The sequence below is a fragment of the Tiliqua scincoides genome, chromosome 1 (assembly GCF_035046505.1).
Source record: "Tiliqua scincoides isolate rTilSci1 chromosome 1, rTilSci1.hap2, whole genome shotgun sequence".
In the NCBI taxonomy this organism is placed as follows: domain Eukaryota; kingdom Metazoa; phylum Chordata; class Lepidosauria; order Squamata; family Scincidae; genus Tiliqua; species Tiliqua scincoides.
The window spans coordinates 264096201-264123789 of NC_089821.1; the positions used below are offsets into that span (position 1 = coordinate 264096201).

Sequence of the window (27589 nt, forward strand, 5' to 3'; positions counted from 1 at the left end):
GGCTGAGCAACTTTTCATAGTAAGTATACTAAATAGAGAGCCTTTTGGGGATAGGGCCATAGCTCAGAATAAGAGCACATTCTTTGCATGCTGAAGGGCACAGGTTCAGTCCTTCCCTGCTCTACAGGGAGAACTGAAAGACCCTCTGTTTGAAATCCCGGAGAGCCACTGCTAGTCAGTGTGGTAGACAATACTTAGATTGACCAATATTGACTAGCTCAGTACAAGGCAGCTTCACATGTCCATAACTCCTTTCTCTTACCTATATACCAAGGCCAGAATGTTGAGCATGGTGGCCACATCAGGGTGATCATGGCCCGAAGTCTTCTCCAGGTCCTCTAGTGCCTGCTTGCAAAGAGGCACAGCCACCTCATAGCGTCCTTGGGAAGCATACTGGATCACCAAGTTATGGAGCGTGCGCAAGCGTGCTGGGATCTCGTAGCCCCCTTGCTGGGCAGCGGCTACTGCACTACTGTGTTGATGAGGCACTGCAAACATACGACGCATTAGCAAGGAAGAAAGAGGCAACTTGAAGCCCCATGGCCCATCATACAGGATGCACCTCCGTGAAAAGTACTTTCCTATGTTACCCCCATTTAAAAACCAGTCATGTGCTTAGTGGTATAAAGGCAGTCCACCCAGCCCCTCATGCAGATACTTCTCAAATATCCCCTGCCTGCCCCCAGAGAGGAATGGAGAAATGCCACCTACATCCTTGACCCTGATCCTCTTCCTCATTTGGAAACAAGTCATCCAAGGAATCCTTTGTGGAGTCACCTTCCTTCTCCTCCTGAGTCATAGAGGAGAAAAGAAAAACCGCAAGTAAAAAAGCACGATCAGTTGGCTCTTACATTTACCCATTCAAGGTCCACCTCCCCAGCAAGATTAACACCAGCCCATCAACCAGCACCTGCTCCAGCCACTGCAGCAGAAGTGAGCTATGCCTGTCTCCACTCAGCTAGGTATGCAATCTTAACAGGACCTCCCAGAAGACTCAGCATCACTGACTGGTGGACAGAGCTCCAAGTTGAGCACAGGAACCTGCAACCCTCTGTTTTGACTCTTACCGATGGGGACACATCTTCATCGTATTTCTTCAGCTGATTCATGAACTCCAGATGCTTCTTTTCCTCTTCAAGCTGGGCCACTGTTTGTTCACTACGCTGCAGCTTCTGCTGAGTGTTTGCAAGCTCATCCCGCAGCCACTGGTTCTCCTGGCACAACCTCCGCACCTGTGCCCGCAGTTTCTGCTTCTCAGACTCCACTGCATTCAGGTGGTTTGAGAGAGCCATCATTACCTAGCCCGAGAGAAGCAAGGAGAAACACTGGTCACTGCCTATTCTATGCTTGAAGGCCTCTCTGGTCTCTCTTTAGAGGCAGATTCCTCACCACTGAATTCTGCTCAATCAAGCAGAGGTTCCCAATCTTAGTGGAGAAACTACCATAGGGAGGCACACAAGAAATGTAATCACTATACAAATCAGAGCTGAAGGAACCTGATTTATCACCTGGTCCAACCTCCATCTCAAGCTATATGATCCAAAGCTTGGATTCAACAACTGGGGGCCCCATTGGGCCCTCCAACATTTACGTCCTCTTGTCAAGGGGAGCAAGGCTGTGACTGCCACGAAAAAGGGAAGAGCACACAAGGTCGCATCATGCTCCAACACTGTGTAGGGCAGCCACATCAAGCAGGCTCACTCAGCTGGCTGCTCCCAACAAAGGAAAAAAATGTGCCAGTAGAGAAAATATAGAGGGCTCAGGGGCTCCAATTGTACACCAAAAACCCTCCTGGCTGCCTCTTCCCATCCACTGTCAGTCAAGGAGAAAGGGGTGAGGAGTGCCACAGGCCTGGGTGGGCTGGGGGAATCGAAGAAGAAAAACACAGGTCTGCGCCTCCTGTCAACCATACACAACTAGGGTATGCTTACTCAGCCAAAAATACCACCGTTCTGTATTTCCCATATATTGCACCTAGAAAAGCTGAACTTTTAACTATATATACATAATTCAAATTAAGCATATTTGTATATACTGGCTTATTCTAAACTATTTCACTTTTGCTAAATAATAGGAATGATCAAAGAACTAATGCAGAGCACCAAGGCTTCCTCTAATCAAGAAATGAGAATCCTAATGAGCCCTGACTCAGGTTTCAGAGATGTCACTAGACACTACATACACAGTTTCAAGCCTTACAGTGATAGGAGCTAGAAACTTGCAATTTTTAAAAAGAGCTAAAAGCCATAAATTTATTTTCATGTCCAGATTCTGCAATTGTTCTGTGCTTATGGAGAATACATACCTGTCTAGACCCAAACCATACCTGGCAAGTGTGCACATCCAGGCTTCTTCTGAAAACCTCTAGCGAAGGAATCTCCAAGACCACCCCAGCCAATGTATGCCATCACTCATATTATTTTAACTGTATCCCACATCAAGGTACTCCCCAATGGACTGCCACTCACCTGAGCCTCTCCAAGTCCCAGCTCAATCATCTCCACTGATTTGCGGAGCAGGTTGGCTTTTTCATGTACAAGGTTGGCTTCCTCGTCTTTCTTCAGACACTTGATAGTCTCCAATAGGCTGTGCAAGATTGAGTTATGCTCATTCTTAAGGGCCTCCAGCCCTTGCATCACCAGCTTGGTGTTGGAGATGATCTCCTCCTGGCTTAGCTTGTCCATTTTTTCTTCCCTAGGGTACACCATCGTGGACATAGTCTTTCAGCTACAGTCCTAAGAAAGGGAAAAGAGAGAAAGTGCAGTGTTGCTTAGTGTATAATCTCATCTGCACAGGGCAGATCCTGAAATACTGAAGGAACTACTGAAGGAACTCGTACACAGAAGCCATGAAGAGAAGTCTTACCCCCATTTTAACCTCATCACCTGACAAATGAAGGAAATTCCCATAACATTCCTGGAGTTTTTGTTCAGGCAGAAGGAGATGATATGGAGCGCAATAGGCCACCAGCACACACAGGTAAAGATGGCCCTTACGTCAAAGCTGGCATTCTCCTACCACCCCCACACTCTTGGGAACTCAGAAAGCTGCTTTAGCTGTCATTTAAGAGCACAGGAGCAATTGCAATGAGAATATCATCTGCCCAGAGGTCACAGGGACCCAGCTAGGAGGAAAACAGAATAGGGAGAAATACTTCCAGGATTGCCAGGGAAAGGTGAAGAGGAAGGCTTTAGGTTGCTATTGTTTGTTGCCGCACTAGAAATCCCCTCTGTAGTTCAAGGAGTACCAATAACAAAGCCTACAGACACCTAGAGGAAGCTTTGATGATCAGATCTGGGTTCAACAGCACAGGTGGAAAACTACTGTCTGACTCTCAGAATCAAAGGGGATTCTAGAACAAAAGAAATAAGGAGGCAATAAGCTGCTTTGCACAACCAAGCATGCTTTTTAAATGAGCCTAACTTCTAGACTGCATCAAAATACTTACTATGCAATTTCTTTTGCTTATGCTTGTGCTTTCTCAGGATGTAAAAACACTTGGAAGGCACTGCATAAATGCCAGGCATTACTGACCTAACTGACAGCAAAGAGAAACTGCCACTATATACTTTACTCCCAAGGGGGGTAAAGACATGCAACATAATAGAAACATACATACTCTTGCAGATGAGAAGTTACCAACATTCAAACACCCCCCCCCCACTGAAGCCAGTAGTTTAAACCTAAAGGCAATTTTCTGCAATGGAGGCCAAGAAGAGAGAGTTGCAGATACTGCTGAGGAGAGACCCCCCCCCCCCCCATCTAACAGATCCCTATTCTGGTTTTTATTATCGTAACTGCAGGGTCAGATTTCTACTACTTTGTCCTGCCAGAAGGCAAACGCGTGACAGCAACACAGGCTACATCACCAACATCGACTGCTCCACCCCAGGCACCTCCACAAAAGGCCTGAGCCTACAGGCTTCAGCAGGAGGGGCTTACCTCCTCACAGCAGCTGGAGCAGTCCGCCTGGCAGGCAGGCAGTACCAATGACTTGCATACAAAGGCGACCAGGCAAGGCAAGGCAACCTGGGCTCACGTGATCTGGGTGGCAGGAGGCCAAACTGCTGTGCTCACTAGACAAGGAGGAAAAAAGAGAAGAGGGAGGGCACTATCAGCAGATCTGCCTTTGTTCTCGGTTAGTCCCACCTCTGTGTGCTCTGGGCTCTTTGCTAGGCAACAGTCCGCCTCCCTGTGTTTACCGAGTCCAACAGAAATTCCCACTCAAAATTGATAGAACAATGGGAGTCTCTCCTCCCAGCTGCCTCCTGCTCCCAAGGTGGAAACTCCACTCTTCAAGTCCAGGTTGCCCCCTGCAATACCTGCCTACTACAGTCAGCAAGCAGGCAAGATGAGAAGGCAGAACCCCAGAAATAAAATAAGGGAACTGCACAGGGGGCTAGACCTCCAGTTCCCTCTTCCAAGACCGGAAAAACAGAGAAATGCTGTGGCTTCAACTGAAGGAGAAAGGGAACACATGAAGCACCAGTGGGGTGACTCTGGTGCATGAACAGCAGAAAACACAGTGGTAGCAAGGAATGCAGAGTTACAGAAAGGTTGAGACAAATAAGAGAAAATACTGTGCTAGGGGAGGGAAACAAGACCTTTTCGTTCCAATTTAACCTTTCTTTAGTGGTTGCCCCATCATATGAGTTAGCTCCCCATTTTTATCCTCTTTCTTCTACATATGCTGCATTTTAATGTTGTTGTTTTTAAATCCCTGGTTTTTATTGCACTGTATTTATTGTACTGTGTTTTATTGATTGTGAGCCACTTCGGGCACCTTAGTTTTTAAAGAAGAATAGCAGCAAATCTCCAGCCACAGTCCACATACCAAACTTGCAATTATTGCAACCCTGCTCTACAACCCACTGAGTTCTCCTGCCCCATTTCAGAAATAAGACTTATGACTATTTTCAAATGTCATTCAACTGTCTTACAATGAAAGCCACTGCAAGAGAGTACACTGCCAAGGACATGGAGAATACACTGTGGTTTCTACAATTGTTCTTGGTCAGCAGAAAGCACTACTGGCACACATGGGCACACAACATTCCGAAAACCCACCAGCCATGAGGTTTTAAGGTGGAGTCAAGCCCTATTACTACTACTTCATAAAACTCTGGTGGGCCAGGAAGCATTTGTAGTCAAGCACAGCACCTTACAAATCCCTTCACCCCTATTCCTCTCTTTCACGGCCAAGCTCTTCCCTACAAGGTCTCCTCCCTTTATTCTTACCAGGCTCCATGACTATACTCCGACCATTTTGCTGTCTACAATCTCTTTGTCTACTTAATTCACATAACCATAACCACCCAGTTATCTTGCATATATAATGGAGCTGCTGAAGCTGGGGTGGGAAAAGAGGAGGTTGCTCACAGATTTGGCAAGATCTGAGTACATGATTCACAGGGGCCCATTCAAAGCAGCTTACTGTTCACTAAAGCTGAATCAAAGTGGGCCAGGCTCTTCCTAGCACTCTAGCCTGCCCGCTCCACTGTTCTCACAGATTGAGGGTGATATGTGCAGAACTTGGGCTCAGCTGACTGCTGTAAGTTGGCCTGAGAGGATCGTAGCCTGTGCCTTTCATGAGCCAATAGACAGTCAGTCTGAGTTTGTCTGAACCAACAGTTATGAAATTTTGTCTGAGCCAATAGGCTCACTTGCTGAGTACCTTGTAACAAGCCCTTGAGAGTTGGAGGACCAAATGGAAAACTGCTGCAGGAGAGAAGGCTGCAGTACCACTGGAGGAAAGGTAGAGGCTGCTGTGTGCAGAGCCACTGAGGCTATAAAAGGGGCTGCACCAGCACAGAGAACTCAGAGACCACCAGGGAAGAGGTGCTGCCAGGAGCAAACTAGGAGACCAAGCTACAGAAAGGAGCTGAGGAGAGAAAGAGCTGTAGGAAGCAACTCCTCTGAGAACCAGGAAACAACCATCCAGCCTTTGCCTCAAGTCCTACTGCCTCAAGCCTGCCTGCCTGCCTATCTCAGGTCCTCTCAATTGGGGGAATTTGAAATAAAGTCTTTCCATTGTTTGGTTTAGTTTCCATTCCTCCTAATAAAAAGCCTTAAAACTTAGCTTGGTGTCAGTGATCTCTTTTGATCCTGTGCATAACAAGGGCAAGAGTTAAAAAAATTCTGCAGGTCTATTTGCTGCAGTCATTTTCTTTAAAAAAATTTTTTTTAAAAAATTAAATATTTTATTTATTACAGATACAGGTAAGGAAAATGGGTTATACTTGGGGCTGGTACTACACAGGTTACACATGAGGGTATTGGCCTTAGATTACAACATGCATCATTCAAAAACAAAACAATCAAAACAAAAAACAATAATAATCAATACAAAGGCTATCATATTTATCAGTATAAAAATTTAGATTTATCAAAACACTCAGTATTGTTTAACTAAAATTATCCAGTCATAAAAAGGCTTCCAACATTTTCTTACTCTACCTAAATCTCTCTTTCATTCTTTCTGTTAAAACTTCCATTTCTGCTATTTCATAAATTCTGTCTATTAAATTTTCTCTAGTTGGGACATCTGTAGATTTCCATTTTTGCGCAAACAATATTCTTGCCGCTGTAGCAATATGTACAATAAGGTATTCCTTACATTGGTCTTTAATTTCTGATGTCACATTTAGGAGGAATATTTCTGGTTTGAATGGTAATACACTATTCAATATCTCTTGCAACAATTTATGTATCATTTTCCAATATTTCTTTGCTTTTTCACATGTCCACCACATATGATAAAAGGTTCCTTCAACCTCTTTACATTTCCAACACTTATTTGATAACCCAGAATACATTTTTGCTAATTTCTCTGGAGTTAGATACCATCTATAAAACATTTTATATAAATTCTCTTTAAAAGACACTGCTTTAGTTATCTTAATAGTTATATCTCAAATTTGCTTCCAGTCATCCATCGATATATTATATCCAAAATTTTTTGCCCAGCACACCATTGCATCTTTAACTGTCTCATCATCTCAAGGAGAAAATTATACATTTTTTTATATACTTCCCCTCATCAATCAAAAATATTTTATCAAAACATATCTTCATAAAAACCTGTTTTTTTGGTCTTCTCGTAATCTTGTTCTTATTTGCATTTCATTCCACCAGTCCAATTTTATTCCTTTCTCTTCTAACTCAGGCTTACTTAGGATCTCTCCTTTAATATTCAGCAGATCGCTGTATGATTTATTTTGGTCTTTTTAAATCCAGTTTGGATTAGTCGCTATATTAAGCGGTTTTATCCATCTGAGTAATTTAGAGTATATCTTGTATTTTATCTGTTCCCATATCCAAATTAAAGATCTTAAAATGTGTTGTCTAAAATATCCATGCTGTTTGACTTTATCATAAAACAACAACAGCCTATTTGTAAATCATGTGCTTCTAATATTAAAATTTTGGAATTTGGTATGATTCCCCAATCTTTTATCCAGTTTAAGGCTGCTGCTTGATAATATAATTCTCAGTCTGGTAATCCGAATTCTGCTCTTTTTTTATCCTCTTGAAGTAATTTCAGTCTTATTCTCGGTTTTTTACCTTGCCAGACGAATTTTGTAGTAATTTTATTGATTTCTTCAAAAAAAGTTCTCTTCAAAATAATCAGAATAGTCTGGAATAAAAACATTAATTTTGGTAATATTTTCATTTTCAATAGAGCTATTCTTCGCATTAGGGATAGTTGCAATTTATTATATTTCTCCAAATCTTTTTTATTTCTTTCATTAATTTAATATAGTTGTCTTCCATTAATGTATTTGTCTTTTTGGTAATTATAATTCCTAGATTTTACTTTGTTTGTTATTTGTAGTCCAAATTCTTTTAATCGTTCTATATCATTGTCTTTTATATTTTTAAGTATCATTTTGGTCTTCTGGTAATTTATTTTTAGACCTGCCACTTCCCCATATTCTTTTAAGTCCTCTATTAAAAATTCTATGGAATTGAGTGGATCTTCCAAGATAAATACCAAATCATCTGCAAACGCTTGTAATTTGTATTCTTCACTTGTAATTTTGAGCAGTTTCATCCTGTCATCTTCTCTTATTACATTATTCAATATTTCTAGTGTCAAAAATAAACAACAATGGTGAAAGTGGACAACCTTGTCTTACTCCTTGTTGAATGTTAATCTCTCTCGTCAATTCTCCATTTACTCTTATCTTTGCTTTTTGATCCGAATATATTCCTTGTGTCATCTTAGTAAATTTTGGACCAAAATGTAATTCTTGAAGACAATTAATCATAAAGTCCCAATGTAAATTGTCAAAAGCTTTCTAGGCGTCTAAAAACACTAGGGCTAATTTCTTATCTGGATGCGCTTCAAAAAATTCCAATATATTTATTATAGTTCTCACATTGTTTTTCAATTGTCTTTTTGGTAAAAAACCAGTTTGATCTTCTTTAATTATTTGGTTTAATACATTTTTTAATCTTGTAGCTAAAATGGAAGCAAAAATTTTATAGTCTGTGTTTAAAAGCGACATGGGTCTATAATTTTTTTCTTTTTCATCCGTGTCTGATTTATGTATCAAAGTAAATGTTCCTTCCTTCCATGAGTTTGGTATTTCTCCAGTCTCCCATATGTCATCAATCACTTTTTTGATTCGCAACAACAATACTTCTTCAAATTTCTTATAATATTCGGCTGGTAATCCATCAGGGCCTGGCATTTTTTTTTGGAGTTTTTGCCTTTTAATCGCTTCTGTTATTTCATTTATAGTAATTGTATTTTCCAATAAGTTCTTTTGATCAGTTAAAAATTTAATGCTATTATTTTTTTTCCAGATATTCTGTTTGTTTCTGGTGTTCTATATTTTTTCTCCCATATAATACCTGATAAAATTGTTCAATAATTGTTTTCTTTATTTCTAATTCTGTTTTCTCTTTTCCAGTCAAATCTTTCAATGTCTTAATATAGTTTTTTTGTCCTTTTTTCAGCTTATAAGCAAACCATCTTCCTGGTTTGTTTGCATTTTCAAAAAAATTTTGTTTTGCCATTTTCAATTTCTTCTCCATCTCCTGCGTTTGCATTATTTTAATTTCATGTTGTATCTTCTTAATCTTTTGCTGCAGTCATTTTCTATGTTGCCCATGCACATCAACATCAAAATATCAGCATGAGCCTACCAGATATGAGGGCCTCAGTGGAGGTCTTTCTTATGCTAGCAGCAGTGATTTGCTTTTAGTTTCTTCAAGGTCAATCTAAGACGGAATCCTGAGGCCAAGCCTCAGGCTTGAACCTGCACGGTAACAAGCAGTCTCCAAAAGAAGATTCTTGGTCAAACATTTCTGCTTTTCCTTTCATCCTGTTTGGAAAGAGATTCTAAAACTACTGTAAAGATCATTTAACAAACAAATTCAGGGTATTGGCCATTTATGTTCATGTTGCTTCCAGAAGAAATTGTGCAGACAGCTTTTCGCCCTTATCCCTGCTCATCCGTAGAGCTTCAAGTCTTTCAGGTGTTAGATTGTAGGGGTATTATTAAAGGACAGCAATTTTCCCCTTATTTAACATATTATTCTATTTTTACTGTCATGTGGGTTGGGTGAATACCATTTGAACTTTTAGTTGAAAAGCAGTATATAAATACTGTTTAATAATAATAATAATAATAATAATAATAATAATAATAATAATAATAATAATAATAATAATAATAATTTGGATTTCCTGTCATGGCTTCCAAATTGTCTTGGAACATCTCTGCTTTCAGGGAGGAAATCAGAAGGTTATGTGTCTGGTCATGTGGTGATGGTGGTGGGGAAGACTTCACGCCAGTGACTCCCTTCAGTTTCCCCAGATCTGCCCCATGCCAAGGCCAGAATGGGTAGACTCTTCTGCCACCACAAGAACACAATCAGGAAGAGAACCTGCCCTCAAAAGCTTCCTTTTCGGTTATGTGGTTGTTCCCACAATTCCAGTGACGTAGCATGTGATCCATGCTTTGGATCACATGCCAGGTTTGGAGGACGAGGGCAACATTTTGAGGGAGTTCAACAGGCAGAGAGAGTATTTATTTAAAATATGGGGGGGGGGGAATAACACAAGGAAGAAAGACTATAACAAGTGAGTTTGGGAAATGTCCTGGTTGTTGTCAATGCCCAGGCGTGAAAAAAAGCTGGTGATTATAGGCAACCTTAAAAACAAAAGGTTTTTTGTTTTTAAAAACAAAAGGTTGTACCCTGGGGGTTGGAGGCTAAGAATAGGCCCTCAGTTTGGCTGTACTTGTCGTAAGAGGCGACTAAACAGCCACCGGGTAGATGGGACCCGTCAGCCTAGGAAGGCAGCTCATCTAAGAGAAGGAAACTCTGACCTCAAACCTCCACTGCCTTGTGGCTACATCCAGTTCTGGAAAAGGCTTCAGGAGTCAACCTCGAGGCAAAATCAGGAGCCGGAGTCCCTTAGGCAGTTCATGGCTGAACACAGTCACGTTCTAGCAACTCCTGCGACGCCGCTGGAACCAACCGTATTGGCTTCTGCCTTTCCATTGGACCATTCCAGCGACGTGGAGAGGGGGGATTTGCTGCATGGGTAACAGCCTATCCTCCCATACCTTCTTTACCCAGGCTTCGCGCACTGGAGAGGACACTCCAACTTCGCCATACGGCGTCGGCACAACACGGGAAGCAGCAGTTTACCGGTTATAAGTCTTTGCTCGATTGGCGTAGAGCATGACGCCAGGGGCTGCTTCCGACGGTGGGAGAGATCATTGCATCTCATTGGGCAGCTACCGCCCGCCTTAAGCTGGGCAGTCCCCAGCCAGTAAGGTGTTGCCTCGCCACGGTCCGTTAACCTCATGGGGTGCGTGGGGTTTAGGGTGAAAACCGACAAGCGGATCAACAACTCTGCACCATGCAACAGAAAACAGAAAACTCCTGCCCTAAAGCTGGGCACCTGGAACGTTAGGACAATGACACCTGGCTTCTCTGATGACCTGCAAGAAATAGACGACGCACGCAAAACAGCTGTCATCGACATGGAGCTGAGCAGACTGCAGATGGACATCGTCGCCCTTCAAGAGACTAGGCTGCCAGATTCCGGATCTGTCAAGGAGAGAAATTTCTCATTTTTCTGGCAGGGAAAACCACCAAACGAAACCAGGGAACATGGCGTTGGCTTTGCGGTCAGAAATACCCTGCTGAAATCCATCATCCCACCTACTGTGGGAAGTGAAAGAATTTTGTCCCTGCAGCTCCAGTCATCAGCAGGACCTATCACTCTCATCAGTGCTTATGCACCGACTCTGTCGTCTCCAGCAGAAGCCAAAGACAAATTCTATGATGACCTGGCCACCACTGTCAAGAAAATCCCTGTAAAAGTGCCATTGTTGATCCTCGGCGATTTCAATGCTAGAGTTGGTGCTGATAACAGTTCATGGCCCACTTGCTTAGGTCAGTTTGGCACTGGGAGGATGAACGAAAATGGCCAACGCCTGCTAGAGTTTTGCTGTCATCACGGTCTCTGTGTCAGCAATACGTTCTTCAACACAAAGCCCCAACATAGAGTCTCTTGGAGACATCCAAGATCAAAGCACTGGCACCAGCTCGACCTGATCCTCACCAGACGCTCCAGCCTTCCCAGCATCAAGATCACACGCAGTTATCATGGTGCTGCCTGCGACACTGACCACTCCCTGGTGTGCAGCAGAGTGAAACTGCAAACAAAGCGACTGTATCACACGAAAAAGGAAGGAAGACCTCGCATTGATACCAGCAAGACCCGGGATCAGAGAAAAGTGGAGGAATTTGCACAAGCGCTTGAGGAATCTCTTCCAGGCCCGGCCGACGCAAACGCATCCAACAGATGGGAACATTTCAAGAATACCGTTTACAACACCGCCTTGTCCATATTCGGCAAGAAGACCAACAAGGCGGCAGACTGGTTTGAAGCCCACTCTGAGGAGTTGACACCAGTCATTGAGGAAAAGAGGAGAGCTCAAGCAGCATACAAGGCCTGTCCCAGTGAGCGCAACCTGCAGGTCCTCCGAACTGCTCGCAGCAAAGTCCAACAGACTGCCAGGAGATGTGCTAACGACTACTGGCTCCAGCTCTGTTCCGAGATACAGATAGCAGCTGACACGGGCAACATCAAGGGGATGTATGATGGTATCAAGCAGGCCCTAGGTCCAACACAGAAGAAAATTGCCCCTCTGAAGTCTGCCACAGGCGAGGTCATCCAGGATCGGGCGCAGCAGATGGAACGCTGGGTGCAGCACTACTCTGAGCTATATTCCAGAGAAAATGTAGTCACCGAAGAAGCACTGAACAACATTGAGTGCCTGCCTGTGCTGGAAGAGCTTGACAGTGAACCAACCCTAGAAGAACTTCACGTGGCCCTGGACTCCCTTGCCTTTGGCAAGGCACCTGGAAAAGACAGCATCCCTGCTGAAGTCCTAAAATGCTGCAAAGAGATCATCGTCACTGAGCTGCATGAAATCCTCTGTCTCTGCTGGAGAGAAGGTGGAGTACCTCAAGACATGAGGGATGCAAACATCATCACGCTGTACAAGAACAAAGGTGACAGGGGTGACTGCAACAACTACCGCGGCATCTCTCTCCTTAGCGTTGTAGGAAAGCTATTTGCCCGAGTTGTACTAAAGAGGCTCCAGGTACTTGCAGAGAGCGTCTATCCAGAATCACAGTGTGGATTCCGAGCCAACAGGTCCACCACTGATATGGTATTCTCCCTTAGACAACTGCAGGAGAAATGCAGGGAACAACGACAGCCACTCTTTATAGCCTTCATAGATCTCACAAAGGCTTTTGACCTGGTCAGCAGAGACGGCCTCTTCAAGATTCTCCCCAAGATTGGATGTCCACCCAGGCTCCTCAGCATCATCAGATCTTTCCACAAGGACATGAAGGGCACTGTTGTCTTCGATGGCTCCACATCAGACTCCTTTGACATCCGAAGCAGAGTGAAGCAGGGCTGTGTTCTTGCACCAACCTTGTTTGGGATTTTCTTCGCTGTCCTGCTGAAGCAGGCCTTTGGAACTGCAACAGAAGGCATCTATCTCCGGACCAGATCAGACGGAAAGCTCTTCAACCTCTCCAGACTGAGAGCAAAATCCAAAGTCCAGCTGAAATGTCTGCGTGACTTCCTCTTTGCCGACGATGTAGCTGTCACTACCCACTCTGCCAAAGATCTCCAGCAGCTCATGGATCGTTTTAGCAAGGCCTGCCAAGATTTTGGACTGACAATCAGCCTGAAGAAAACACAGGTCATGGTTCAGGATGTGGACTCACCTCCCTGCATTACAATCTCTGAGCATGAACTGGAGGTTGTCCATGACTTTGTGTACCTTGGCTCAACGATCTCCGACACTCATTCTCTCGATACCGAGCTAAACAAGCGCATCGGTAAAGCAGCTACCATGTTTTCCAGACTCACAAAGAGAGTCTGGTCCAACAAGAAGCTGACGGAACATACCAAGATCCAGGTCTACAGAGCTTGCGTCCTGAGTACACTTCTGTACTGCAGCGAGTCATGGACTCTCCGCTCACAACAGGAGAGGAAACTGAGCGCTTTCCACATGCGCTGCCTCCGACGCATCCTCGGCATCACCTGGCAGGACAAAGTTCCAAACAACACAGTCCTGGAACGTGCTGGAATCCCTAGCATGTATTTACTGCTGAAACAGAGACGCCTGCGTTGGCTTGGTCATGTCGTGAGAATGGATGATGGCCGGATCCAAAAGGATCTCCTCTATGGAGAACTCGTGCAAGGAAAGCGCCCTACAGGTAGACCACAGCTGCGATACAAGGACATCTGCAAGAGGGATCTGAAGGCCTTAGGGATGGACCTCAACAAGTGGGAAACCCTGGCCTCTGAGCGGCCCGCTTGGAGGCAGGCTGTGCAGCATGGCCTTTCCCAGTTTGAAGAGACACTTTGCCAACAGTCTGAGGCTAAGAGGCAAAGAAGGAAGGCCCATAGCCAGGGAGACAGACCAGGGACAGACTGCACTTGCTCCCGGTGTGGAAGGGATTGTCACTCCCGGATTGGCCTTTTCAGCCACACTAGACGCTGTGCCAGAACCACCTTTCAGAGCATGATACCATAGTCTTTCGAGACTGAAGGTTGCCAATACAAAAAAACAAAAGAATTCCCTGCTGCATTTAAATCTCACTTTCCTATCTGTAACTTACTCCAAGGTCAGCTTGAGGAGCCCATCACACATCTCTGATCCCCAGGAAAGGGGGGGGGGCGAGAACATGGCCATACACAGATGTGATCTCTGAGGTAGCCAGGCTGGAGCATGTGCACATGCTCCAGTCAATGCAATTGATGAAGTCAATGCAATTGATTGGATAGTTTATGACCACCTGTGCAACCCTGCCTGCTCTTCAGCTTGATCAGGTGGGCTTGGATGCCCAATCTGCTGGTGTATGTCAATCCTACCAGGCGTAAGAACGTAAGAACAGCCCCACAGGATCAGCTCATAGGCCCATCTAGTCCAGCTTCCTGTATCTCACAGCGGCCCCACCAAATGCCCCAGGGAGCACACATGATAAAAAGAGACCTGCATCCTAGTGCCCTCCCTTACATCTGACACAGCCCATTTCTAAGATCAGGAGGTTGCACATACACATCATGGCTTATAACCCATAATGGATTTTTCCTCCAGAAACTTTCCAATCCCCTTTTAAAGGCATCCAGGTCAGATGCTGTCACCACAACCTGCAGCAAGGAGTTCAGCAGACCGACCACACGCTGAGTAAAGAAATATTTTATTTTCTGTCCTAACTCTCCCAACACTCAATTTGAGTGGATGTCCCCTGGTTCTGGTGTTGTGTGAGAGAGTAAAGAGCATCTCTCTATCCACTTTATCCTTCCCCTGCATACTTTTGTATGTCTCAATCATGTCCCCTGCAGGCGTCTCTTTTCTAGGCTGAAGAGGCCCAAACGCCGTAGCCTTTCCTCATAAGGAAGGTGCCCCAGCCCAGCAATCAGTTGCCCTCTTTTGCACCTTTCCCATTCCCACTATATCCTTTTTGAGAGTCAAGGGTTTTGTGACAGATTTCCCTGGTATTCTTCCCCCGACGTGCATGTCGAAACGGATCACAGCATGATCACTGTTCCCCAATGGCTCAGTAACATTGACATCTCTAACCAGGTCCTGAGTACCGCACAATATTAAATCCAGAGTCACCCGTCCTCTGGTGAGCTCCATGACTAGCTGCTCTAAGGTACAGTCATTTAGCATGTCTGGTCTCCTTTGCGTGACCAGAACACAAACGGACCCAGTCAGTATGAGGATAATTGAAGCCCCCATGATTACAACCCTGTCCCTCCTTGTCACCTCCCTGATCCGTTTCCTCATTTCAAGGTCCCCTTCCGGTTTCTGGTCTGGAGGACGATAGTACACCCCCAGTATTACATTACTCCTCAGGCCTGGTAATTTAACCCATAGAGATTCTATGGAGTCGGACCCACCTTCAATCTCTACTTTGCTGGATTCTATCCCTTCCTTAACATAAATGTCCACCCCACCTCCAAAACGCCTCTCCCTGTCCCTCCTGTAGAGTTTATAGCCCGGGATTGCTGTATCCCACTGATTCTCCGCATTCCACCAGGTTTCCGTTATGCCCACTATGTCAATGTTTTCCCTAGTCACCAGACATTCCAGTTCTCCCATCTTTGCTCCGAGACTTCGGGCATTTTCATAAAAGCATTTGTACATTGAATGCCCCAGGATGGGTTGCTTATTAGCTCCTTTATCCCTGAATCCTCTCACTGTGCCAAACAGTCTATCACATCCCATCATGCTACCATTCCCAATTTCTCCTCCTACTCTGCCTTAGCCTTGTTGTTCTCTAACCTCCCCATCCTCGTCCCTTAGGGATGAGGAGTCCCGAACCAGATGCCCCTCGGATCCTGTCGGCTTTCCCCCAGGGATCAGTTTAAAAGCTGCTCTGCCACCTTTTTAATGTTTTGCGCCAGCAGTCTGGTTCCAGTCTGGTTCAAGTGAAGCCTGTTCCTCTTGTACAGACCCCTCTTGTCCCAAAATGTTCTCCAGTGCCTAACAAATCTAAACCCCTCCTCCCTACGCCACTGTCTCATCCATGCACTGAGACCCCTGATCTCCACCTGCCCAACTGGCCCTGCGCGTGGAACAGGTAGCACTTCAGAGAACTTCCTACCTAATAGCCTAAATTTGGCCTCCAGAACCTCCCAGCTACACTTGCCCACGTCGTTGGTGCCGACATGCAGAACAACCACTACCTCCTCCCCAGCACTATCTACCAGTCTGTCTAGACGAGACATGATGTCCGCAACCTTTGCACCAGGCAGGCAAGTCACCATGTGGTCCTCATATCCATCGCAAACCCCCCTCTCTATGTTTCTAAAAATTGAATCCCCCACTACAAGAAGCCCCAGACCCCCCTCCCACCAAGGAGTATCCAGGGCCCGTTCCCTGGAGAAGGGGTCCCCCCAAGGGATTGTTTCCCTCCTCTCCAGGATGATGTCTCCAGCCCCGAGACTTCCCACCCGGGCAGCTGAGGAGCTGCACTCCTGAGGTTGGGACGAAGCCTGATCGTCCCCGGAAGTCTCCCCATGGTCCTTCTCTGCCTGCCTCTGCTTCTCCAGGTTGGCCACCAAGGCTTCAAGGGAGCGGACGCATTCCCTGAGTCCCTGGAGCTCCTTGAACCGAGGACACACCCATGACTTATGCCCCAGAGGCAAACAGTCATACATGTGGCACTCGATGCAGAACACTGGATAGCCCCCACCCTGCTGCTGGCTATTTGACTCCATAGCTTTTTTATTTTGCTTGTTTTTGTTTAGGGGTACTTAAAAACCCTACACTGGTTATTAGCCCCCTTTTCAAGGGAAGAGAAAGGGCGGTATCTGGGACCCTGGCTTCCTCACCCTGATGCTGAACTCGCACAGATGCTAAACTCACGGTGCCTGACCTGGCACTTTGTTCCCAAGGCACTGGGTTTCCCAGAGGCCACGTGCGCTTCTGTAGAGAGGCAGGCAGGCTGGCTAGTAGGTATTGCTTGTCCTGGACCCAAGTTAAGACCTGGAATACATAGAATGACCAAACTGCCTGGCCATCTGGCCTTTCTGCAATGGTGTGATAGCTGTCTTTTCCTATTGGACCTTACACTGAGACTTTCCTTAAGGTAAATAGATAGGGGTGGGGAAATTGGGAAGCACATTAATCATAGGTCAGAATGGCAAGCTAGGCACCAAGCAAGGTGAAGGTGAATTGTTTTGGAATTTAAGTTATTGGTGAACGTGATCAAAGGGCTGGGTCTCAGGGGTGCCACTATGTGCAGGCAGGGAGAGAGAAAAGCATGTGGCACCTTGCCAGCAGACACCTGGCAGTATCTTTTCTCTCTCCTTTCCTGGGGTTTTCTAAAAATGGGACAGATGAATCTTGCAAGTTAGAACTCTTCACTCCTAATGCAATTCAACCAATGGTTTTGTTTCTCCTGGACCTGCCTTCATCCTCTACGCAAAGAGTTATAGATCAGCAAGGTCATTCCCATAGTACACAATAAGATAAAAAGGTAAGTAGCAGAGCACTGCCTAATCATGTTCATGCTGTGTCATGGTTAGAGTGCAGGAGTAAGAGCAAGGAGACCCAGGTTCAAATCTCCACTAATTGACTTCAGCCTAATTGACTTCGCAAGAGAGGATAAAACAGAGGGGGAAAACTCTTTATGCTTCCTTGATTTCCTTAGAGGACAGAAGATGGGTGAGGCAGAAATGTAAATTAGAAGTACATCCCAAGATTCATGGATGTCCAAGCTGCCTATCAATTTTATTCAGAGAGCACTATATAACTATGTGAAGAAGATGGATACTCTGGCACATGTCTAAACCACTGGAACCTTCTTCACCTCCCTTGGATGCAAACTGAGGGTTGCACCCAAGTAGCAGGCAGTTACTATGCCCCATGAAACACACTTGTCAAAGTAAACAGTAATTGTAATTAAGTCATGCCTGCAAAATGCTCACTCATATCCTGCCTGAAAAACCTCATCAATAATTTTGTCAAGGCAAACAAACAAGTTCCTGCACAGCTAAGTCTGCACCTTGAGGCTAGCAACTGCTATTATGACTCAATCATAATGGAGCACGAAAAGAAAGGGAGAAAATGCTCGCTCAGTATTGCTCTAGCACAGTGGTATTCAAACTGGGGTGTCGTGACTTCTGCCTCCTTAAGGGGTGGGGTCAGCCAGGAGACGGGGGAAGGCAGCAGCATGATCCACAGGATCGCGCCGCTCAGGGGGACTGCAGGGGCTTGGATGCACTTGCCCAAGCCTCCTGCAGCCTCCCGGGGGTGCGGGGAGCCCTGCGCAACCTTTGGCGGGGCTCCCCAGGTCAGGAAAAGTGAAAGCGGAGCAATCACGCCCCGCTCTGCAAAACCGGAAGCAGAGCACGATTGCTCTGCTTTCCCTTCTGACCGGGCTGCATGGACTGGGGTGCACCCTCCAGTCCCTGGAGCAGCCATCCCTGTGTCTGTGGAGCCCTGTGCAAGCGCCTGCAGGGCTCCCCAGCTCAGGGAAAAAGAGTGGGGCGATCGCGCTCCACTTCTGCTTTTGCAGGAGGCTTGGGCTTTTGCGGAGGCAGAGCAGATCACTCCACTCTCCCTTTCCCTGACCTGGGGCGCCCTGCAGGCACTCGGCCAGGGCTCCCTGCACACAGGGAGGGCTGCTACAGGAACTGGAGGGTGCACCCCAGTCCCTGCAGCCCCCTGAGCGACGCGATCCTGGGGATCGCATCACTGCCTTCCCCCTGCCCTGCTGCCTCCCCCCCCGCCCCTGCAAAGACTTACTGCGGGTTTCAAACTCCCGGAGAGTTTGAAAACTGCAGCTCTAGCAGTTCTTCAGAAGTAGAGGAAACCTAACCACTCTTTTCTGACCACGAGGTCTACATGTGCCTCTAGATCATATAAATATATATCCACCATCCTCAAGTTGCCCATAAGTCTTCTGTTTTCTCCAAGAGCTCCAGCCCTTTCCCTTGCTGCCCCAATCCCTGATGCATGGACCTCTGGGGAGGGGGGCTCCCCACATCTAAAGCCCAAGTGTTAGCTTGTTCATGGTTATCCATGCTCTGGTATTTCAGTCTAAAAGGGGACATAGCTGCATATCACCTGTAGCTGGTGAAAGGTGGGTGCTAAGGGACACAGAAGATACTTGTGTCTTCTGAGATATGGAGAACGTGCAGCCACTGCAGACCTAATAACTTTAAGCGGTTTGCAACCCCTTCCTGAAAAAATTCAACACTGCCACCTGAGTCAAAAGAACCACCCACTAGAAGTATCTCCATGTTGTCTAGACTGAGCAGATTTTACAGTTCAAAGATCTCTCTCTTCCCCCCCCCCCCAGAGAATCCAAACCAGTTTGTTTGGCACATACCTGTGTAAGAAAGAGTGTTGCTACAGCCAACTCAGTCCAAAACCTCAGTTAATACTCCGCAGCATCAAGCAGTATTCTGTACTTCAGGGTGCAGGTGGGACTGTCCCATCTCCCTGACTGAAGGTAGGTGGGAGAAATCTTGTTTATAGAAACCCAGAATGAGGTTATTATGGGTTAGAATATTTTGATTTTTGTTTTATTGTATTTTATTATGCTTTCTTATTTTTCAACTTCTGTTGTTAGCTGACTTGGGTGTTCCATTTTAAGGGAGGAAAGGCAGGATGTAACTTACATATCTCTAACACACACTGTGCTAGGAGTATTCAACAACAACAACAACAACAACAGTATTTATACACCGCTTTTCAACAAAAAGTTCACAAAGCGGTTTACAGAGAAAATCAAATATCTAATGGCTCCCTGTCCCAAAAGGGCTCACAATCTAAAATTGTATTCAGACATGCAAATTCCCCACTTACAGCATGAAAGAGAACAGCCCAGGAAAACCACCACAATTCTGATGAGTAGCTCTAAGGACCCTGAAAACACTGGCTTTATCAGGCTTCCATTCTTCTTGAATTGCCTAACAAAGCATCCAGCCTGACTGTATGTGTGTCACTTCATGACTTCACATGAGACTGTCTCCCAAGTGGGCAGAAATATGACTTGAAGGATGGATGAGGTATGAGATTTTGGCCTCATTTCTAAATACAGCTATTGCTAACAAGGTCAAGAGAGTTCAACTTCACACAGCAAACATGCTTTTGTAGAATTTCCTACAATGGCCACTCCATTCAGCCTCTGATGAATCATAGGTTTTACCTATGAAAGTTGATGAGACAAACATGCAAATTTTTTAGATATCGAAATATACTGTTTTAGCTACTAATTATCGCAACACTTAATCTGCAACATACTTTACCATTTTTACTGCATTTGCTTTCTTCACAACTCTGTAATAAAGCTTGCTATTGCTTCAGTTTTACAAACAGGGAACTGAGGCTGAGGAACACCAACTTGCCCAATGTGGGACTTGAACCCAGTTCTCCCAGTCTCTCAAGGCAACTCTCCCTCTGTTGAGCCACACTGTCTCTGCATCAACTGCCAGAGTGCATTGTCCCTATCTGTTACATTTTCTGCAGGTGATGCAGCATTGCTGGGTCCCACCTTGTCTCAGGAGTCTATCATGCTGAAAAGTCACACTGTCTTCCAAAGAGCTGCACTGAGTTTAAGCAAGGTAGTGAATGAACACACAAAATTACATATTTACAGGCCGAAGGACATTTTAGACAGCTGCCCCTTTCTAGGACTTCCTAACCTGGCCCGTGCATCAGATTCCAACATTGCTAGGCTATATGTACAGTTCACAGCGCAAAGCAGACTTTGCTTCCTACCTACTACCTCACAGGAGCTGCACATCAGCAGCTCTCCTTTGTTTTGTCTCTGAGATGCCAGCAGCACAACCACACCCTGCCTTATGCTCTACAGAAGCTTCTGAAAGAATTCAGAGTTCTATTTAAACCAGATCAATCAAGTAGGATGGCAGAGGAACGGTCCTTGTTATATACAGGCCTCTGCTGTCTGCTCTGCCTTTCAGAATCTCCAAGTGCTCCCACTGATGGCAAAAGCTAGGATATGCTGGGCTCTTTGTCAGTCAGAACTAACAATGCTCTGATCTTTGTCCTTTTGCTCCTGATGAAGGAACCCTCCACCCCCACCCAAGATACTGAGCAACTTACATCATGTAGAAGCTCCATGGAAGCCTCTGCAGACCAAGTGGTGCTACAGAAACTGCAAGGCAACAGGAATCAGCAGCACAGAGAGAGACATGATAGCATCTGCTGGTCCAAGCTTCCTCCCAAACAGGAGGCAGAGATATGATGCAGCTTGGTGACCCACCCACTGCAGCAGCAGCAGGAGAGAAGATGCAGCCAGACTACAGAAAGACAGCAGATGCTCTCATGAAATCACAGGCACACACCAGGACAAGCTATTATTGGTCTCTAGGAAGTGACGGAAAAGCAAAGGAGCACAAATCAGCACCCTCGCACACTGCCCATCCTGCAGCTGCAGCCAAGCTCTGCTCTTTGAGATGCCCCACCCTGTCCTTCCACAGTTACAGCCTTTTGCTCCAGCAGACCGCAAAGTGCACCTCAGCCAGAAACTAAAATCAATCAACAACCTCAGTGTCAAGTAAATACCGGGAGGAAGAACAACCATCCAGATGGTCCACAACTATCAGCACAGGGTTATCATCACTCTTTGTCTACTGCAAGTTCTTTGCTTGAGTCTTTCACCAGGGAATTAGTGACCCAACCATTAGTAAGACAGTTTTTAAGAACTGGCTTTCACTAGAGACTAACAAAGTCTCCCCATTATTTCCTATAAATATTTTTGCCTTTTTGAACATCGGCATCACATGTTTTGGACTCATCTTGTGACCGATAGTTGCTGTTGACCAAACTATCAACTCACTATATTGCATCATGCCCAGTTATTCTGCCCATTTAAGGGCAAGAGCATTTGTGCATCACAATAGCGATTATGTCAGACTATTGCTCACCTGTTACCCTGCTCATGCCCAATCTTGTCTGATCTTGGAAGCTAAGCAGGGTCAGACCTGGTTAGTACGTGGATGGGAGACCGCCTGGGAATACCGGGTGCTGTAGGCTTATACCATAGTCTTTCGAGACTGAAGGTTGCCAACCATTGCTCACCTGTGTTCCTTGAAGGAAAGAGTAGATGTGCAACAAAGAGCCAAACTACACATGAAGCTTATCATTAGCACTTTCAGATTTTTTTTAATAGTAGCTGAATCAGGATCATAGTAGGGATAGGGTTAAACCTTGCTATTCTGCAGCAGGCCCGATTCATGGATGGCCCAATCCAGTTGCTATTTCTGAAAAGGAAAATTTAGCCAGTCAGTGGTTATGACAAGCTTAATGTCATGCATAATTTGGTCCAACCATGTCATCTTCAGGGGATTAAAATGGTCAGAGACATGACACAAACATCTTTACCTTTGCTTTTTACCCATCACAGATTACAGCATAATCCTCCAAAGTGCATTTATTTACTCAGAATTAACTCCCACCAAATTCAGTGGTACTTACAAGGGAGTAAGTGTATAACTGCAGGCTTAGTAAGCCTTAATGCTTTTGGTTACAAATGCATTTACTTCGAAATATCTCTCTGTTGGCATCCTTACATAAGAACAGCCCCACTGGATCAGGCCATAGGCCCATCTAGTCCAGCTTCCTGTATCTCACAGCGGCCCACCAAATGCCCCAGGGAGCACACCAGATAACAAGAGACCTCATTCTGACACCCTCCCTTGCATCTGGCATTCTGACATAGCCCATTTCTAAAATCAGGAGGTTGTACATGCACGTCATGGCTTGTAACCCGTAATGGATTTTTCCTCCAGAAACTTGTCCAATCCCCTTTTAAAGGAGTCCAGGCCAGACGCCATCACCACATCCTGTGGCAAGGAGTTCCACAGACCAACTACAGGCTGAGTAAAGAAATATTTTCTCTTGTCTGTCCTAACTCGCCCAACACTCAATTTTAGTGGCTGTCCCCTGGTTCTGGTGTTATGTGAGAGTGTAAAGAGCATCTCTCTATCCACTCTGTCCATCCCCTGCATAATTTTGTATGTCTCAATCATGTCCCCCCTCAGGCGCCTCTTTTATAGGCTGAAGAGACCCAAACACCATAACCTTTCCTCATAAGGAAGGTGCCCCAGCCCCGTAATCATCTTAGTCGCTCTCTTTTGCACCTTTTCCATTTCCACTTTGTCTTTTTTGAGATGCGGCGACCAGAACTGAACACAATACTCCAGGTGTGGCCTTACCATCGATTTGTACAACGGCATTATAATATTAGCCGTTTTGTTCTCAATACCTTTTCTAATGATCCCAAGCATAGAATTGGCCTTCTTTATTGCTACCACACACTGAGTCGACACTTTCATCGACCTGTCCACCACCACCCCAAGATCTCTCTCCTGATCTGTCACAGACAGCTCAGAACCCATCAGCCTATATGTGAAGTTTTGATTTTTTGCCCCAATGTGCATGACTTTACACTTACTGACATTGAAGCGCATCTGCCATTTTGCTGCCCATTCTGCCAGTCTGGAGAGATCCTTCCGGAGCTCCTCACAATCACTTCTGGTCTTCACCACTCGGAAAGGTTTAGTGTCGTCTGCAAACTTTGCCACCTCACTGCTCAACCCTGTCTCCAGGTCATTTATGAAGAGGTTGAAAAGCACCAGTCCCAGGACAGATCCTTGGGGCACACCGTTTTTCACTTATCCCAATCTCTGTTTCCTGGCCTTCAACCAGTTCTCAATCAATGAGAGGACCTGTCCTCTAATTTCCTGACTGTGGAGTTTTTTCAGTAGCCTTTGGTGAGGGACCATGTCGAACGCCTTCTGAAAGTCCAGATATATAATGTCTATGGGTTCTCCCACATCCACATGCCTGTTGATCTTTACAAAGAATTCGAAAAGGTTTGTGAGGCAAGACTTACCCTTACAGAAGCCATGCTGATTCTCCCTCAGCAAGGCCTGTTCGTCTATGTGTTTTGAGATCCTATCTTTGATGAGGCATTCCACCATCTTACCCGGTATGGATGTTAGGCTGACCAGCCTATAGTTTCCAGGGTTCCCCCTCTTTCCCTTTTTAAAGATAGGCGTGACATTTGCTATCCTCCAATCTTCTGGCACCGTGGCCGTTTTGAGGGACAAGTTGCATATCTTAGTCAAGAGATCAGCAACTTCATTCTTCAATTCCTTAATAACTCTAGGGTGGATGCCATCAGGGCCCGGTGACTTATTGTTCTTTAATTTATCAATGAGGTCTGAAACATCTTCTCTTTTAACCTCTATCTGACTTAATTCCTCGGTCAGGAGGAGCCTTTCGGGCAGCGGTATCTGCCCGAGGTCTTCTGCCGTGAAGAACTCTTCATGGCAGAAGAAGGTCTTCTTCTGCAAAGAACTCATTTAATTTCTCTGCCATCTCTAAGTCTCCTTTTATCTCCCCTTTCCCTCCCTCACCATCCAGAGGGCCAACTGCTTCTCTGGCGGGTTTCCTGCTTCTAACAAATTTGATGAAGCTTTTATTATTCCCCTTAATGTTGCTGGCCATGCGTTCCTCATAGTCTTGCTTAGCCTCCCATATCACCTTCTTACATTTCTTTTGCCACAGTTTATGTTCCTTTTTATTCTCCTCATTAGGGCAAGATTTCCATTTACGGAAGGAAGCTTCCTTGCCCTTTACAGCCTCTCTAACTTGGCTGGTTAGCCATGCGGGCACCTTCCTGGATGTAGTGGAACCCTTTTTTCTTAGTGGTATACACCTCTGCTGGGCCTCTATTACTGTTGTTTTAAGCAGCCTCCATGCTCTCTGGAGAGATTGGACTCTTTTTACCTTCCCTTTCAACCTCCTTCTAACCGGCCTCCTCATTTGAGGGAAGTCTACCCGTCGGAAGTCAAGTCCTTCAGTCTTGGAAGACTATGGTATCACACTCTGAATAGTAGTTCTGGAACAGAGTGTCCTCCCCAGTGCGCAAAGCCTGGGTAAAGTAGATATGGAGGATAGACTGTTACCCATGCAGCAAATTCCCCCTCTCCACGTCGCTGAAATGGTCCAATGGAAAGGCAAAAGCCAATGGTTGGCTCCAGCGGCGTCACAGGAGTTGCCAGAACATGACTGTGTTCAGCCATGAACTGCCTCAGGGACTCTGGCTGTGGATTTTGCCTCGAGGTTGATTCCTGAAGCCTTTTCCATAACTGGATGTAGCCACAAGGCAGTGGAGGTTTGGGATCAGAGTCTTCCTTCTCTCAGATGAGCTGCCTTCCCAGGCGAAGGAGTCCCACCTACCCGGTGGCTGTTTAGTCGCCTCTTATAACAAGCACAGCCAAACTGAGGGCCTATTCTTATCCCCAGCCCCCAGGGGTAAAAGTGTTCTTATGTATCCTGCAATTAGTTCTGAGGGTTTTATCTTTACCAACAATACAGGCAGCTTAGACCAGTGCTTCCCAAAATCCTATAAGGGAGTTGGGAGTACTGTAGGTGTGTGGGGGGGGAGGGGTGAAGGCAGCAACACGATCCCCAGGATCGTGCAGCTGCCAGGGATGGGAGGGGTTTCTCTTAAACTTACCTGCAGCCAGAGCTGTAGTCCTGGGGAATCCGGGGGGGGGGGGCCCTCCACAGGGATCCCTGTGTCTCCAAAAGTGTAAAAGAAAAGAAAAAGAAAAAAAGGCACTTCCATTTTTCACAATGAAACCAGTAGTCCCCTTTCTTTTCTTTTTTTACATTTTTGCAGGCATGGGGATAGCTGCAGAGGGCTCCCCGGACCATCTGAACTCTCCAGGACTGCAGCACCGGCTGCAAGGAAGCAAAAAAACAAAAACAAAAAAACCCATCCCCAGCAGCACAATCCTGGGGCTCATGTTGGGGTTTTCTGGCCTTATGCTTTAAAAAAGCAATAGCTGAGAGATGAGGAGTGAGAGGAATCTTTAGATCAGGACAGTAGAAAAAAAAATTCTCTTTTAACCTACTGCCTTCATGTTATATATTTTGAGGCATTTCCTTCCCCACTTGCTCCTCCATAATCATGAACATCTCCATAATCAAGCATCTGCCTCATCTTTTAATAGCATGCCAAAACACACACAGACACACACCCCTATTCAACTACTGCCTCAAAACACAAACACACCTTACCGTCTTCAAAAAGGAGAAAGGATGCCAGGCACTAACATACATTAGCCCCTCTTGAGCTAACAACAGACCCAAATGCAAATTCAGGGTGAGGCTAGGCTGGGCTGGATCTCAGAAGAACACTCACTATAAATTCAAGTACAAGAGAGTCTTGTTCCTTGCTTGTTTCAAGCAAGAAGCAAAACAAGGCTTTTACTTTATTGCTAGGCAAATATTAACTCTGCTCTCCCATTTCCAGAGTAGTTTAAATCCAGCCTTGCCCAATGGGATCTGTTGTTGCTGCCACTGTAGTTGGACTCTGTACAGCTGTATGCTGAGCTGCATATGTGACATCGGGGGATATCAAATGTTAAACATGGACTAGAGAAGTGGAAATGAAAGTCACCAAGCAGAAGGGAAGAGCCAAGACAGTATTTCCTGTAGCCTGGATAAACTATACTTGTCACATCAAGGTCCTCCTTAAATCCCTTATCAGACTCCCTGCCCATTCCCAGAGCCAGCACTAGCTTCCTGTCCTTCTTTTAGGAACTCTCTACAGCAGTGGTTCTCAAACATTTTCAGCCTGCGGCTCCCCTGATCCCTGTGGCCATTGGTCACGGCTTTCCATTTATTTATTTATTTATACTCCACTGTTATCCCCAAAGGGCACCCAAGGCAGCTTACATAACCCCACTTCAATTACCTCCAAAACTGGGATGAAGGTGTTATCATTATACAACAACCATAGAAAAAGTGAATTTGAAGGCACCAGGGAACAAAAAACTAGAGAAGTCGGAGCTGCCAGCACCCTAGGTTTGTTAGCAGCAAACCTGGAGGATTTTGGAAAGGGACTTTTTTGTTCCTTGTAAGGGGGGGAGAAGTGAAGAAATTTGCTGGGGGAGGAAAAGACTGTTCAGAGTGATTCTCCTTATTGCAAACTGATGAGAAACAGAGACCCAGGCTGCAATCCTAAACACTCTTTCCTGGGAGTAAGTCTCATTGAACACAATGGGACTTACTTCTGAGTAGACATGCATAGGATCATGATGCCAGAGACTGTTTATCTATAGTAGCAGCCAATGTGGAATGCCAAGAAGGAAAAAGAAGTCAGGAGAAAAAAGGGGGACATGCAAAAGATTGGGCTCTAAAGCAGGGGTGCTCAAACTTTCAACTTTAGGGATGCTGGACCATTAACAAGTGTATAGAAGAGAGAATTTCAGCAGGTGCAACGTCATCCCACAGATGACAAGCTGCACCTGCTGAAATTCTCTCCTACACAATTTTAAAGGTCCAGGATCCCTAAAGTTGAAAGTTTGATCACCCCTGCTCTAAAGCTCCTATCCACACTTACCGGAGAGTAGTCCCTATTGACTAGCATGGGACTTACTTCTGAGTAGACACCATAGGGTTGGGCTCTGAGGTTGCAATTCTGTCCACATTTACACAGGAGTAAGCCCCACTGACTATAATGGGATTTAAAA

General features: G+C 45.6%; 1 protein-coding gene across 8 annotated transcripts in view; it reads right to left on the bottom strand.

Annotated features, from left to right (window-relative positions):
• The window catches only part of KLC4 (kinesin light chain 4), a 75068-nt gene that overhangs the window by 32161 nt on the left and 15318 nt on the right, over nt 1–27589 (bottom strand). For 5 of the 8 annotated variants that reach the window (XM_066624835.1, XM_066624794.1, XM_066624864.1 and 2 more), the window contains exons 2-6: nt 3943–4076; nt 2469–2735; nt 1068–1298; nt 712–790; nt 263–488 (exon numbers count right to left, since the gene is read on the bottom strand). In XM_066624835.1, the coding sequence (XP_066480932.1) occupies nt 263–488; nt 712–790; nt 1068–1298; nt 2469–2717 (785 nt within the window). In that variant the 5' untranslated portion in view covers nt 2718–2735; nt 3943–4076. Of the gene's footprint in view, nt 1–262; nt 489–711; nt 791–1067; nt 1299–2468; nt 2736–3942; nt 4077–19401; nt 19485–22118; nt 22301–27589 lie in introns of those variants that run through there. The other 3 variants (XM_066624803.1, XM_066624813.1, XM_066624824.1) reach the window with 3 other exon arrangements.